We start from the raw sequence: 15,312 nt of genomic DNA, 5'->3' as shown, positions 1-15,312 counted from the left end.
TTGCATAGAGAATTTTGCGAGAATGTGCTGCCTCCACAAAATTCTAACCAGCGTCGGCATGATAAAACGCTATAAATCCAAGCCCTGTGCTAGATGGATTTCTATCATTTGTAACTGCAATGGTGGCACTACTCTGACGCTGTATCATAATCAGCACAATGCATCAGGAAAAGCGGTACCAAAGAAGAACTGAAAGTGAAGGTGAAGGTTAAAAGACAGTACATAGTCATCATCATCTGATCATTACTGGCCATTAAAAAAGTATAATTCACATTACTAACATGTGGTCATTTTTATCATGTGATCACCGTTAAAGTACCGCCTCTGCCTCATTTTGAGCCAGGAAAACCCTGAAATGTCTTCAAAAGACCAACTATTTTGAAACTTCAGCTTCATATTTTTAGATAGATAGATACTTTTATTTGTCCCCGTGGGGAAATTGGTTTGCAGCATAATCACAAGGCATTTCATCATAACATCACAAAAATCACTAATAGACATACTCATACTTCGCACCTTGCAATAAATTAGGTGTAAAAATTTATTGCAAGGTGCGAAGTATGTTTATGAGTATGTCTATTAATGACAAGGTCGTCTTCCGGGGCACTGCTCTGTGGCTGCCTTGCTGCGTTTCATGCTTAGCATTTCATATATCTCCTGTTCTGAGAACTCATTATAAATGAACTTAAAACAGGATATTTAGAATAGCATCATGAATCATAATCAAGAAAGAAGGTAGTTTAACTGTTAATAATTACAAGCGTCTGCGTTACTCTACACTGCATCATAGGCAGGATGAATATGTGATAGACAGTTGTGTACATTAATGCATTTTTAATTAATGAATGAGGAGGAGGTACGACATGCTGGCACACCCTTAGGAACCAGCTTATGGGTAAGTCTGGGTCAATTCAACACACTTTTGTAAGGTGTCACAGAGATTTGGCATGGCGATTTGGTCTTAAAAAAAAACCCTTGGAACCAAAATTACACTAGCCTCAGATCATTATTAAGGGAGATATGCGCTACCAAAGTTTTGCATAATTAGCCCCACTCTATGATTCTGACTTGCCTTATCTAAATTACAATAGATTATAGAGAAATGGTTCTTGTATCATTTCAAAGACTGTCCTACCCAGCTCTAGCTGTTGCATATATACTGTGGCCACCCAAAAATTTACAAAGGTAACAGTGTTGTGAATCATTATATTTTTGAAAGTTAATCTGTGAATAAACCTATATTTCAAAATGGATCTATTTTTTTTTATTTTTTTTACCAAAGTTAGGTTATAATGTCATTAACACCTCCAGGAAATGTTGTCTTGGGTTTTTGAGTAATTGCTGAGACAGCATTACTTATCTGAAGTAGCATCACATCACTACTTACAATGATGTTGAACAGTAGTTAATGTTCAGTGCTAACACACATAGGCACTTGAAAAATTACAATGCACAACCTTCTTGATGGGCCCTTCCCTGATGTGTGCATACTTCAGGAATCACTTGATTTAGCAAGCATTAAAGGTTCATTATGGTTGCATATGATAATAAGTGGTGGCTGGGCTGAGTGGAAGAGATAATACTCAGCACTGGAGAATTTACAAAGAACTTTCTGCATACGCAAGTGAAGACCATGATCTCCATCATACACATTCCCAAACCACCCTGACACACTTGTGTTACGGTTGCTCTCAAGCCCCCGCAAACATAACGAAGCCAAAACCAAGGCTTCCCAAAATAACCAATAACTTTATTCAACTACACATAAGGAATACTAAAATAGCTGCAAAACACAAGATAAAATCAAGACCCGGCCATGGTCGAGGGGTGAGGAGAAAAAGCTCCCATCTTCCTGAGAAGCCAACTCCAGGCTTCTTAAAAGGGCACCGCCACAGGTGCTCTCAATTAACTGTAACAAGACACACGCATGTGTCCAAACGGCCAGCGCCCCCACCTGAGGCGGAGGGACGTAACAACTTGTGATAGACCACCATGATGTGCTAGTGGTGGTTGAATTGGTCGCGATCAACTGGACAGATATACACAATGTTGAGCAGAAACACAATCCTTGAATCAAGAACTCTGAAGGAGCACAAATTGAGAGCATAATTATTTCTGCAAGTTATCCATTTTTGAGGCGTTTCAGTTGGGCAGTTTGCTTGCCCTCTCTCTGTCTGGATAATGATTACTGCTCTAGCTCAGTGTATAATGCATCTTTGTTTGGTTTGCATTAGCTAAGTTTTTTTTCAAACTAATTTGGATTTCATTTAGAGATTTTGCCTTGAGGCTGACACTCATTTTTTCTTCCACATCAAATTTTCCAAGTAACAAGTTTAGAGGATCTCCTGGTGTTTTGAGTTTCTGTATTTAGTCTTAATTGGGTTGCAACTAGTTGGGTAAACTCCGAGGGACCTTTCAGTCGCCAATTTGTAATCCTTTGTTTTTGTTTGGAGGAACATAACAATACACACAGTTTCTTAACTTCATTACATCAAGAAGGACCCATCAGAGAGGTAGTGCATCGTAATTTTGTATGTATCTGACTATCTGTATGCACTGATTAACTACATTAACTACGGTTGTAAGGAATTAGTGATGTGATACCACTTCAGATTAGTGATATCTCGGCACCAACTCAAAATCTAAAGACCAAATTTTCTGGAGATGTTGATGACAGTATTACCAAACTTTGGTGAAAATTTTATCAATTTTGAAATATATTTCTCTATGCCCCAAGGTAATGTAGATGGCAAGCAAAAATCATGGAAACTGTTTGATTCATTGTAAAAATATCAAATCTATTTGTGGATTCATCAGAGGGGCCTGATGGTCTACGCTGGCATTGCACTTCCATATTTAGGGTTCCAAACACACAGTGCTGGAAAGCATGTATGGTTCTGAATACATGCTAATAAGGCCACTATCACTTTAAAGTAGCAACCCAGTGAAATAGGTTATAACGCTGTATTACTGAAGCTAACATAAATGCAAGAACTACTATAGGCAAAATGATATACAGAGTTATGACATGCAATCCTGATATATGCTTCCATGAAGATGAATAATGAAACATTAAGGCATTAAAGCAGTGAACTTAGTAAAGGTGAGGAAAGGACAATAAACCACGGTAATTCAATGGTTTTGTTCAAAATGAAAAACAAAATGTTGCTGATCATCTAAACTGCAATAAGTACATAATTTTTTCTGGTGTTATAGTAGTTTCCAGGCTATCAGTAAACTAATTGCATGCAAATTCTTACCATTTATTGGTATAGTTTAGTTTATTTTCACAACCCATTAACTTGTTTATATGTGTATATTATTTAACCACTTACTGCCCACAATAAGACATCATAAATAATCCAATATGGTTGGTTACCAGCTCCCGGAGAATAATTTACCTTAATTTTTTTTTTTTTAATATTCTGCTTGTCGGTGTTTATTAAATAACTATTTGTCTCAGAATAGGGATGGTGGAATCCCCTAGAGAGAACCTCCTCTACTCCCCACTACACTGTAACCTGTTTCTAGATGTAAATGACACTGGCACCACCTAGTGGCCAGAGAAAGGCATTGTAACAACCCCATGCAGTTATAGCACCATTCCACAGGAGAAGGCTTTGGAAGAGGTCTATGTAAGAGGCAGGCAGAAGTATACTCACCTGGGAAGAGTAGAAGTGGGCAGCAGAGATGCAGCTTGGCCAAACCTGCCTCAGAGAGAACTTACCGTGAGTCTATTTGCAAATAAACACACATTCATACACAAGTATACATGCTTTAGATCACCAAGTCTGATAATTTATATTAAATGTAATGGCAGCTATACAGCAGCCTTTCGCATAGCAAGCAAATGGCCGAACAGAATACAGCCTAACAGATTCAAGGTGCGTAAGACAGGTTGAATGTAAGGCCACAGGAGAAATAAAATAGCCTGTACGAAAGCGCACAAAGGATCCACTATCTGGTAGAGCTACAGTTTCCACTAGCTCCTGTAGGCGGTTCTGTCACAGTTGTAGAAATGTCAGCAGTAAATACAAAATTCACCAAAAAGCTCCCTTGCTTTCTTTTTGACAACTTGGCCTAAACAAGAAAAATAAAACACATTTTTATTTTTAAAAATCTAACAATACAGTAATACCACAACACTATGTCTGAATGATCATAGCAGGGATAGCCTAGCTGCGTTTGTATAATTATGAATAAACTGCATGTGTGATAAACTGCAACCTGAAAGCACACAGGCACATTTAGCCTACACATTTTATGTTGCTTTTATTGACATTAAATGTTTAATAACTGTTCAAAGATTTAGAAAATACATACATATCTGTATGTGTAAAACCAAAATTAGTTTTACACATACAGAAGTCCCTATCAAGATTTAGTGATCATTTATTGTCTTGGAAAATCTGTTTGCAAAATAACTTGTTTACAATGCCTGTACACCTTCTGAGATAGCTGTGCATAAAAGCACACGTTTATGCCATTGTGGCCCTTCCCACTTCATTCTGGTTTGATCGGCAATTCTTGTATCAAGTAGAGGACAGTAAAAGCTTTTCAATTAGGCATGTCATACATAAGATGTATGACATGCCTAATTGGACGTCTGGAACAGTGATTTAAGTCAAAGCATAACAGCTAGTCTGGTCACATCATCACAGCTTTATGCATTCATCTACAGTGTTACCAGAAAGGCACAATTGTTGTTCTCCTTTAATTTTAGAAAAATATTCATCTTGAGGACTCCTTGTCATTGCTAAGGTGTATCATTGCCTAGCTGATATGGATATGGGCAGTGAGTTGCAAGAGGAGAGAGAGTAATGATACCTGAGTCCAAAAGTATTGATTTTCTTGAGCGGCATATGTACAAACACCGCAAAGTTTTCCTCCTCGATATGCATGCATTACTGTTTGATATAGCCTATTTCAATTATATGTTATACTTTTTTCCACTCCACCTTTGCTATATTTTTTATATTGCTATACTCGCATTGGTCATAATCAACACGTTAGATTTTGCTAGCAATGTTGAGAGCTAAAAACTAATCATAGTTATTGCAGCCACTCTTTGTGGCCAGTTTAGTCAGAATTCCTACCACTCACAATGAAAGTGAGTATCTTTCAAGAGGTTAGTGCTATTCCCTAATGAGTATTTCACATACTGTAGTGTAAGTGTGCATAGGTGGCTCAGTCATGCATTATGTTTGAAGCATCAATTTGCCGTGAAGATAGAATACTGTCAACATTTCCCTGATGGTGGAATATTATCTTTTATTGTACGTAAGGTAGGCTACTGGGTATTAGCGTCTCCGTGGGCAGGGATAATACTTACTCAATTTTATTGTGTATCGATATGTGCTAGATGACTGTAAAATTTCCCTTTGACTGATTGTAAATTGCACCATTTGTGAAACACACTACAGAGAAATGCCATCCCTGAGCATGCAACAAGAGTACATACTGTAGACAACAGTAAAAAAAGGTCACATTTTGAATGCTTGCAGGGGCATAGCTGGTGGACTGGCATGGAGAGAGGAGAAATTGAAATTGCTATATGTCAGGGCCAGATACCGACAAAAAAATTCAGCGCAGACTTCTGATTTACAAATGGTAAATCAGAGCCAAAAACTTCTCTCCGGTTGCACTGCCATTTCTAGTATTTTTTATGGCTACTTATAGCTGCGTGCCTCTAAGGGTAATATTATTCAATAAAATACCACAGTAAGCTACAACAAAGGTCTCAAGCTGTAATTTTACCAAAACCTCACATCTTTTGTTATATATTTTATACTGAGTTGAAAAAGGTGGCTTTAACTGAAACTTCAAATATCAAACAAGATAGAATTGCCCTGCTTTATGACTGTTAGGATCAGCATGTAGGCTTGAGGTTATTTAGGCTATATAACGCATCAAACGGACGCACAAATCCTTCACTGTATTTACCGAAATATACAGCAGGTGCGAAAACCATTAAGTGTGGACGTAAAACGTATGAACACCACAGCGGGTGCAAAAATACTTACAAAACCACACTTATATCCTGAAGTACCATAGCGGACCAAATAAAATATCTTAACTCACCCCGACTGGAGCTCCATCTGTCGGCTGCAGCTGAAGGCGGCGCTGGCTAAGAAGCCCCACCTTATCCTTCCACTTATCTCCGAACTTCAGTGAGCCTCGCCTTTAGGTAGAGTTGGATACGGTGGGTCTTGCGTTTTTAAAGCTGGATAAAGGCAGTATTTTCGTAGCCGAATCACACAGATCCTGCGTTTAGCCTATATGGCTGGATGAGGTGACCCATGCGTGTATGTAGCTGGATAAGGCGAGCCTTGCGTTCATGTAACTGGATAACGTCCGCGAAGGTGGAAATACAATTTTTCAGAAGGCGGTAGAGCCCCCCAAAGTCACGGGGTTTACCGTCAGGACGCAGGTAACTGCGGGAAGTGATGTGCAGTGGGTATTTATGGTCCGTTTTTAGTATCAGGCGAGAAACTGGCAAACTGCTGCAAACCTCGATTATACATTTGAGGTGCCATCCACTAAGCTCCCTGAAACGCAAGTCCATTTAATCATGTAGGTAACTTCTCAATTATACACAAACGGTCTTCCTTTCCCGTTTCTTCCAACAGTTTCTTCCACCACATCAGCCTACCGTTGAGCGCGTCTTCTCGCGCTTGGTCTTGAGACTGTCGCGGATTGTGGACCATACCTAAGTGAAGCGGTGTGTGCGGATGTGCTCCACACTCAGACGCTCAACTCCTGAGTGCAATCGGCTCACGTGCAATAAAATAATTCATCGGAACTTTGACAAACAATAATAATAAATAAATAAATAAATAAATAAAGGATGCTCATAAGTCGGAAATTTAGGCTATTACTTTGCTTGTCGATTAATTCTGTCGAGTTCACTTCCGTTTCCACACAAAATAAACTATATAATATTATGATTATAACATTAATTATTTTTATTGAGTCCAGGTGGCAGAAAGCCCGCCCATGTCCCCGGTCCTGCGGAGTGAAAATAGCTTCTGCTGTTGACAGCAAACCCTCAGCATTTGGTATCGGTGAGGAGAGGACCACAGTAACCAAAGCTTGCTTGCTAACTAGCTGGCTAGCTAACTAGCTAACAGACTTAAAACAAAAGCCAAACATCGTTTCTAATGCAAACTAAGCATGTCATGAACCCATTAGGGAAATGCGAGACATACATTTCAAAATTCAAGCACAATATCAATCCCACAAATAAATTAACACTAAACAAAACTTTTTGGTTGCAAATAGACCCAAGTCCCAGTTTCTCTGTGCTCCATCTCAATCAGCTGTGTAAGATAAATGATTACAGTAACAGTAAGCAACACATGCAAAGAACAGTAACACAGAAGAACATGCTTCCATTTCATGTATTAACAATCAGTGACGCCTTTTTAGCAAAAGGCAAGGTGTGGCAAGGTGTATTGTGATCAGGGTGAAGGGGGGTGTCTCCCCTGGTGAAAATATTTTGTCAAATCAGTTGTGCAATAGTCCATTTTGTGAGTTCTTAAAGGAGATATCGTAAAATAGGATAGCCAGAAAGAATGTGAAATACATGCAGTCTGATTGGAAATTGTACAGAGAAGACCTGACATTTATTTGGTCCAGGGTACCTACACAAAGAGAATAGCTAGTACAAAAATGCTCCAATAGCCAGACAGATCAGGAGCAAATAAAATGTCAGTTATTATTGACTACACAGGACCACAAATGCATAGTGTAGAAATGAGTCAACAGACCGGGGCAAGCAGGGGACCACAATATTTTGCCTACAAGTTATGCTAAGCAGAATGAAGTCTCATAACCACTTTATTCACAAAAAGTATTGGTTACTGAATGCTGAACTGCCCTGTTATAACCAAAAAGCCATTGTAAGACATCACCTGAGTCCCTGTCTCACCTGTCTCTGCCCTGCTCTCATATGCTGGTTGCTAGCCGTATGTCCATCTTTACTTTTTTGGAGGCATAATCCATTTCAATTATTCATCTCGTAAAAGTGAGACGATTGACAAAACCAAAACGTGCTTGAGCACACACACACACACATAACTTCCTTACACACAAATTAGTCGTGGAATTATTAGCTAAAAATAATAAATAGGCCTACTACAACATAGTAGCTACAGTAATGTTAGCTTACATTGTTTTCACAGCACTGTGTGCTGAACAAGTGACATCTTCTTTCCAGCTAACATTAAAGTACCACTCCAGATGTATTTAAAAAAACTTAAAAATATTCTATATTGAATAATAATGTTTAATTTGTTTTTTCTACAAAAACAATGTTTAATAAACTACTGAAAATGGTTTAGTAGCATTCTCTACATCTTTAACCTCATTGGGAATCTATGAATATTGAGTCTATGAATATGCAAATTGGCCACACTTGTTGCTGTGGTCCTGGAGCAGACAGTAGGCACGGCATCCAGATTCAAAAGATACAAGTTCTTTGCGAAACCCATCGACTTTTGCATGTGGTTCAGGAAGCAATCATCTGTAAAATGTGTGCTACAAACACGGATACCCTCTGTGCTGACAGGTACATCCACATGATTTTTATGAACTAATTCCACCCATTTTTGTTTTAGAATGGGCTCCCTTGGTAATGAGTGGAACAAAGTTCCTACCTTGGGATTGTTTCCTAAAACTGTGGTCTGCCATGTTCAACACACCAACTGGCACAACAATGTCACTACAGCACACCACCATTGGAACAGTGGAAGCACGTTCTGATGAATCACACGTTTCACTATTTTGCAGTCTGATGGATGAATCTAGGGTTGGTGAATTCCAGGAGAGTGTTACCTGCCCAGATGTATAATGTCAACTGTAAAGTTCGGTGGTCTGGGGCTGCTTTCCATGGTTTGGGCTAGGCCCCTTAGTTCCAGTGAAGAGAAAATAGTAATGCTACAGCATACAGTGACATTCAAGAGAATTGTAAGTTTCCAACTTTTTGACAAGAGTTTGGGGAAGGCTCCTTCCTGTTTCAGTATGACAATGCCCCCATGCACAAAGCGCAGTCCATAAAGAAATGGTTTGCCGAGTTTGGTGTAGAAGAACTTGACAGCACAGAGTCCTGACCTCAACCCCACTGAACAGCTTTGGGATGAACTGGAATGCCGACTGTGAGCCAGGCCCTATCACCCAACATCAGTGCCCAGCCTCACTAATGCTCTTGTAGTTGAACAGAAGCAAATCCCCACAGTCATGTTCCAAAATCTAATGGAAAGCCTTCCCAGAAGAGTGAAGGCTCTTATAGCTGCAACGGGGGGGTCCAAATCCATATTAATGCCCATGGTTTTGGAATGGAATGTTCAAAAAGCACATATGGGTGTGATCTTTTAGTGTCCACATACCTTTGACCATGCATTGTATTTGTGATGTCACAAATTTTGCCTGTATGTGCACATTTCCAACTCAGATTTCAGGGAAATATGGAGAAGTTCACTGTCTACAGGTGAAGAATGTTAAAAAGGTGCTCTGGTGACAAGTTCTGCACAAAAATCAATCTGTATAGTGAAAGTGATGCTTCCAAGAGGAGTTAACCATAAAAAAAATGTTTTTTGAGCGGAGGGGGTCTTTAACTAGCTATCGCTCTCTATCAAAGACGTTGTCTGTTATGTGTGTTATAGTTTATTTAGCCTAGCAATATCTATTAATTCTTTGATTTTTTGAGGTGGAGCCTGATTCTGAATTACCTTTACAGAGCGGGAAAAATAGAATGACAAAACATATTTCAGATTGATTTCACATTTCAAATTTGGCTATGAAGCCAAGGTGTGGCGAGTGCCCATTCTTACAAATAAGTTAAAATTAGCTTGTATCAACAAATAAAAGGAATAAAGAGTGCAGGTGACCTCGTAAAATGGCAAAGGTGCGTTTTCTCAATTTGCTTGAGCAGCATTTAGCCAACCAAATTTAATTCTGGTGACGAATACATGTCGCTATGATTGGGGCATTAAATAGACTGCTCTACAGGTGTTTAGAGCACTGAGCACCAGGCCTGTAATTGATTTTTTTCTTCTTCTTCTTTCTTTCATACAGGGTATTCCCAGCCAACTGAAACCCTCCCTCCCTGATTATAAGTCGCCCTGGGGGACTTATGGCCTCTGGCAGCACTGACCATTGAGCACTGGCATTACCACAGTGAGGAACAGTGCTGGATACACAACCCCACAGCCCCATTACATTTGTTTTATGTGTGCTGGCACTATACCGCTAAGCCCTCATTCAAAACAGTCTGATAATATTCAAACGCTCGACACCATGTCCCAGCATTCCCACTAAACCTTCGGCAATTGTGGTTATCTGTGCGGCCTCTGCTGAGCTTAGTACCAGTTTTTATTACGAGTTACAATGGCAGATCAATCATGAGCACACATAAAACCTCAATGCTCAAATAGTCAAACACAAGCGGGATCAACAGCAACACTGGAACCTAAAAGAAACGGTGAGCGCCAGTACTCTGCACAAGCTGAGTGGAACTGTGTCTTAAATTGTGCACTGAGGAGGTGCAGGAGGAAGGTGCAATCACTGTAAACTGCAGGTGACAAAGAAAGTAATGCATTTCAGCCTGTCACTCTGAAGGCATGCTTCCATTTACTGCATTATCTTTTATTAATAATGTTTTGCAGTTTATGTTGATTATATTAACACAAACATTTCATTAAATTGGCTTTTGCTTTTTACTCACAAAGAAGAAAGGCATTGTGTTGAATAGATTACGCGCACATTATTTATATATACTGTTTGAATGATCCAATTATTGCTGCAATAATTCTCCTGTAACTCAGTTAAAAGATACATTGAAAAGACTGTGTACTGTGATGTTAAGTGTTCTGAAATCAGAGCCCATGAAATGAAAGTGAATAACAAATTTAGCCAGGCATCTGTACTGGCGGTAGACTGAAACTGCAAAAAAAAAGGATCAATGTGTCTTTTTCCATGCCGGTACGTAACGCCAAGACTGAAAATCACTGTGTCATCCACATGTAACATGTTTCACTTTGTTACACCAAATTTCAGAATATGTAAACTGTTGCATCAGTTGTTTACAACGAATTTACATCAAGCACCTATGGCGAATTGCATCACCGCCAATCGGTGCGAACGCTGATGGGCCACAAACAGCCTTTCCAAACGAATGCTCTCTTCTGTCGATTCATTGCTCAAGTGTCAAATATGTTTGTTTTTTAAAATATGATTTTCCTTTGCCATCCAAATAAATATTCACCTGTGCACCTGTGTTTTTTTTTTATGCAAAGCTTTCATGGCCATCACACCCCATGATAAACTGGAGGTGCTGGAAATTTGCCAAGCACCCCACCCGTTCTCTGCTGTTCTGATTGGCCAGAGGCATGATCCCAGCAGAGCTGAATTATCAGTGATGGGGTTTCTCTATATCTCTCTATTCCAGTCTCTGCTTCACTTCACACAGTCCAAACAGGGGTTCATGCAGGACTTAACTGGAGACAGCAGGGATCACAGCAGCACTGAGATAATTAAGGACAAATTGCACCACCAGCCCTGGTAAGATTATTCTAAACTTCCTTTGTGTTGGGGAATGTTGTATTCCTTTTACATATTTAATAAAAAATTATTTATGCTAATATACAAATATGGACTATTAACTCAGATGCTCTCAATCCATTGTTCTGGTCGAAGCAAGCAATTTATTATTCATTTCTTCAGTGTTTGTTAATACATTGGATGTGTATTGATCTACATTAAGTGCATTTGTGCAGAATAAGCTGCTGCCACATTGTAACAATTGAAAACCTCAATGTTAACAATTTGATATCAATGTAGGCACCTTTAGGTAGGTCCTTTAAAGCAGTGCTAGACATATTACTTTACACTGTTTGCAGTTTGACTGAAATGAGTTCAGGATGGTAGGTCACCACAGGGGGTGAAACACTCAAACAGTGCTGTAGACAGACATGCTATATAATTAATGTAATCTAATCACCGTGTCACTGGTGAACTTCACTACGATTATGATCTCTAGGAAGCAATTAATTAAAAGCTAGTGTCAAATAATAATTTTTTTGTTTAAACATTTTTAATGTAAGCTTTCCATGCATAGAGTACAGTGAGCTCAGTGTTTGGGACAAAGACATATTTTTCACGATTTGGCTCTGTACTCCATAATTTTACATTTATACAAACATTTAGATGTAATCAAACAATTCACATATGGCTAGAGTGCAGATTCTCAGCATCTGTTGAGGGCTGTTTTAATACACTGGTTTCAGCATGGAGAAATTACAGCATTTATATGCATGGATAGGGTGGTTGCACATGTTATGTCACATAACATGCATTCGTCTGAATTATATCAGCAATAGCAGCAGACCTGGCTGACAACATTTCCAGATCAGTGAGTATACAGTGCCGTGAAAAAGTATTAGACCCCTTCCTGATTTCACACGGAATGGTTTCATATCTTAGTCTAATATTACAATTTGTCTAAAGGGAACCTGAGTAAGCACAAAACTCATTTTTAAAATTACTATTTCATTTATTTAATGAAAAAAGTTATTAAACCCCCATATCACCCATGTGAAAAAGTAACTGCCCCCTTAAACTTAACTTGTTGCACCACTTTTAGCAGCAATAACTGAAACCAAACACGTCCTATAATTTGATATCAGTCTCTCATATCGCTGTGGAGGAATTTTAGTGCACTCTTTGTTAAAGAACTGCTTTAATTCACACAAATCGGTGGGTTTTTGAGCCTGAACTGCTTGTTTCAGGTCCTCCCGCAGCATCTCGATTGGGTTCAAATCAGGACTTTAACTAGGCCACTTAAATGTTTTTCTTTTCAGCCATCCAGCTGTGGACTTTCTTTTTTGTTTTAGATCATTGTCTTGCAGCATAACCCAATTACACTTCAACTTCAGCTCACGGACAGATGACTGGACATTCTCCTTAAGAATTTTCTGGTGCAGAGCAGAAGTCATGGTTCCTCCAATAACGGCAAGTCGTCCAGGTCCCGAGGCAGCAAAAGCCCTACTACCACCATTTTAGACTGCTGATAAGATGTTTCTACTGTAAAATCCTGTATTTGCTTTACCCCAGACATAATGGGACCCATGTCATCCAAACAGTTCCACTTTTAACTCAACTGTCCATAGAACTTTTTCCCAATAGGCTTGGGGATCAACCAGGTGCTTTTTGCACATTCAAATTCAAATTCAATATGAGTAAGGTTTATATTCAACAGGACTAGCCACAATCAAGCCTCTCTGTGTTCAATCAGCTGAATGTAATAATAAATTAAATGTGGTTAATTGGTAGATTGAGTAACTAAGGGGGGAATTACTTTTTTCACTTTTTCTTCACTACTTTTTTGCTATGCTAACTAAGAATATGAACACAAATTCTGATACAGATTAAATCCTTAACAATCCCTCAGAGGAGAAACATAAAAGCCCAAAACCATAATAATACCATAACCTGAATTATACAAAAGGTGAGAATGCTGGGGGGGGGGGGGGGGATTACTTAAATTCAGACTGAAATAGTGGGTCTTCAGTCTTCAGAAAATGGCCAAAAATTTTCTTCTGTCCTGACAACTTTGGGCAGTTTGTTCCACCACTGAAGGGGCCAGTACAGACAGGCATTGTGACAGGGTGCCAGTGAAGGAAAGGTGCGATGCGAGCACACTTTGGAAGGTAGTAGAATGAAGAATGGCGAATGCAGCCCTGCAATTCTCACGCTATTGTGCTAATGCTTTCCTTTCTCTCTGTCTGAGCAGGAACCCCCTAACCTGCGTGCCCTTGAATACCCATCTCCAGCCAGCTCAATCCCCATGGAGGTTTTCTACTATAACTCCTCCATCCTCTACATCCATAAGCTGTCAAACAGCAGCATTGGGGGCGGTGACATTACCGTGTACGAGCGGTGCAAGGCCATGCCCATCCCCTTGTTCATTTATCTGGTCCTACAGTTCATCAATATGTTCCTGGGGATCCCTGCTAACGTGATGGTGCTGTGGCTCCTGCACAAGAACAAGGGGGACTCCTCCACCTCCGACATCTTCATCCTCCACCTGGCCATCCTGGATACCTTCTTCTGCCTCATCCCACCCTTGGAGCTGGCCAACAAACTCTTCCTCACCACCAGCAGCACCTGGTACGTACTGCGCTTCTTCTACGGGGTGAAAGACTCTTCGCCGCTCTTCCTCTCCTGCATCTGCATGGACCGCTACATGGCCGTCCTGCACCCAATCACCTTCACCGAGCTGAAGGACCGAAACCACCGTGCGGTCTGCGCTGCTGTGGTGTGGCTGATCACCCTGGCCTACGCGACGACAAAGAGCGTGGACAAAATCCCCAACTTTGGAAAGGCCTTTGTGGGCATTATCCTGCCAGCTTTTGCCTTCATGCTCTTCTGCAATGCGGCCATCCTAAACGCACTCCGCAAGTCGGGCCCTGGCCGCGATGACATGCACCCCGTCAAGAAGAGGGCCTTCAAGATGGTGGTCATCATTCTGGCCATCATATTCTGCAACTACTTCCCGCCTGTGGCGCTCATGCCCTTCTATGACTACTTCACCGCAGAAGTGCTGAACTGCTATGTCCACCCTGTAGCCTTTGGCTTCATGGACATCAGCAGCAGCATTCAGCCCATTCTCTACCTCTCCCAGAAGTTTCCCAGCCTCCGATGCTGCTGCCCGAAGGATCAAGACTCAGGAAACTCCACCGATCCAAGCTGAACTTCTTGATGAAAAATCCATTGCGTAGACTTGCAGTTTAACATTTATTTTTGTTGGATTTTTCTCTCTGTAGTCATGGAATTGAAGCAGTTATTTGTAATGAAGCACTATTGAATTTTAAATAAATGAGCATGTACAGTCATTATTGAGTCTCAATAATGGGACATTGACTAGGACTGTAAAAGATACAGCTGTGTTCAAAGATATATCAGTCTCCCAAATACAATAGCAATAAGTGTTGTTTATTGTATTTTAAAAAATAATTACGTATAATTATAATTTAATATTTTTCTGTCTAATATTTCAGATGTCTTTAAAAGCTTTATATATCTTCTGTTCTTTTTAAATGAGGTTAAACGTGATTTTTAGAATCATGAATAATAATCAAGAAAGAAGGTAGTTTAACCCTTAATCACTAGGCTTTGTGCGACTCTACATTCCATTTCTGACAGGCTTAATATGATAGACTTGTGCATGTATTAGAAATTACAGATTTTTTTTTTATCAGGGAAAGAAGTTGAGGTATGGTATGTTGGCACACACTTAGGTATGGTATGTTGGAA

The 15,312-nt window shown here is 39.8% G+C and overlaps 1 protein-coding gene across 1 annotated transcript; it reads left to right on the top strand.

Annotated features, from left to right (window-relative positions):
• Window positions 1–12,750: 12,750 nt before the first annotated feature.
• LOC118212717 (G-protein coupled receptor 4-like) lies at window positions 12,751–14,962 on the top strand. Its single transcript, XM_035390921.1, has 2 exons — window positions 12,751–13,008; window positions 13,790–14,962. Exons 1-2 carry the CDS (start codon window positions 12,991–12,993, stop codon window positions 14,747–14,749), a joined length of 978 nt encoding a protein of 325 aa, XP_035246812.1. The 5' UTR covers window positions 12,751–12,990; the 3' UTR covers window positions 14,750–14,962.
• Window positions 14,963–15,312: the final 350 nt, after the last annotated feature.

The sequence above is a fragment of the Anguilla anguilla genome, chromosome 14, assembly GCF_013347855.1.
Source record: "Anguilla anguilla isolate fAngAng1 chromosome 14, fAngAng1.pri, whole genome shotgun sequence".
NCBI classification, from domain to species: Eukaryota; Metazoa; Chordata; class Actinopteri; order Anguilliformes; family Anguillidae; genus Anguilla; species Anguilla anguilla.
Note: the sequence above shows the minus strand (reverse complement) of the source record. Positions and strands in the feature narration are given on the sequence as shown.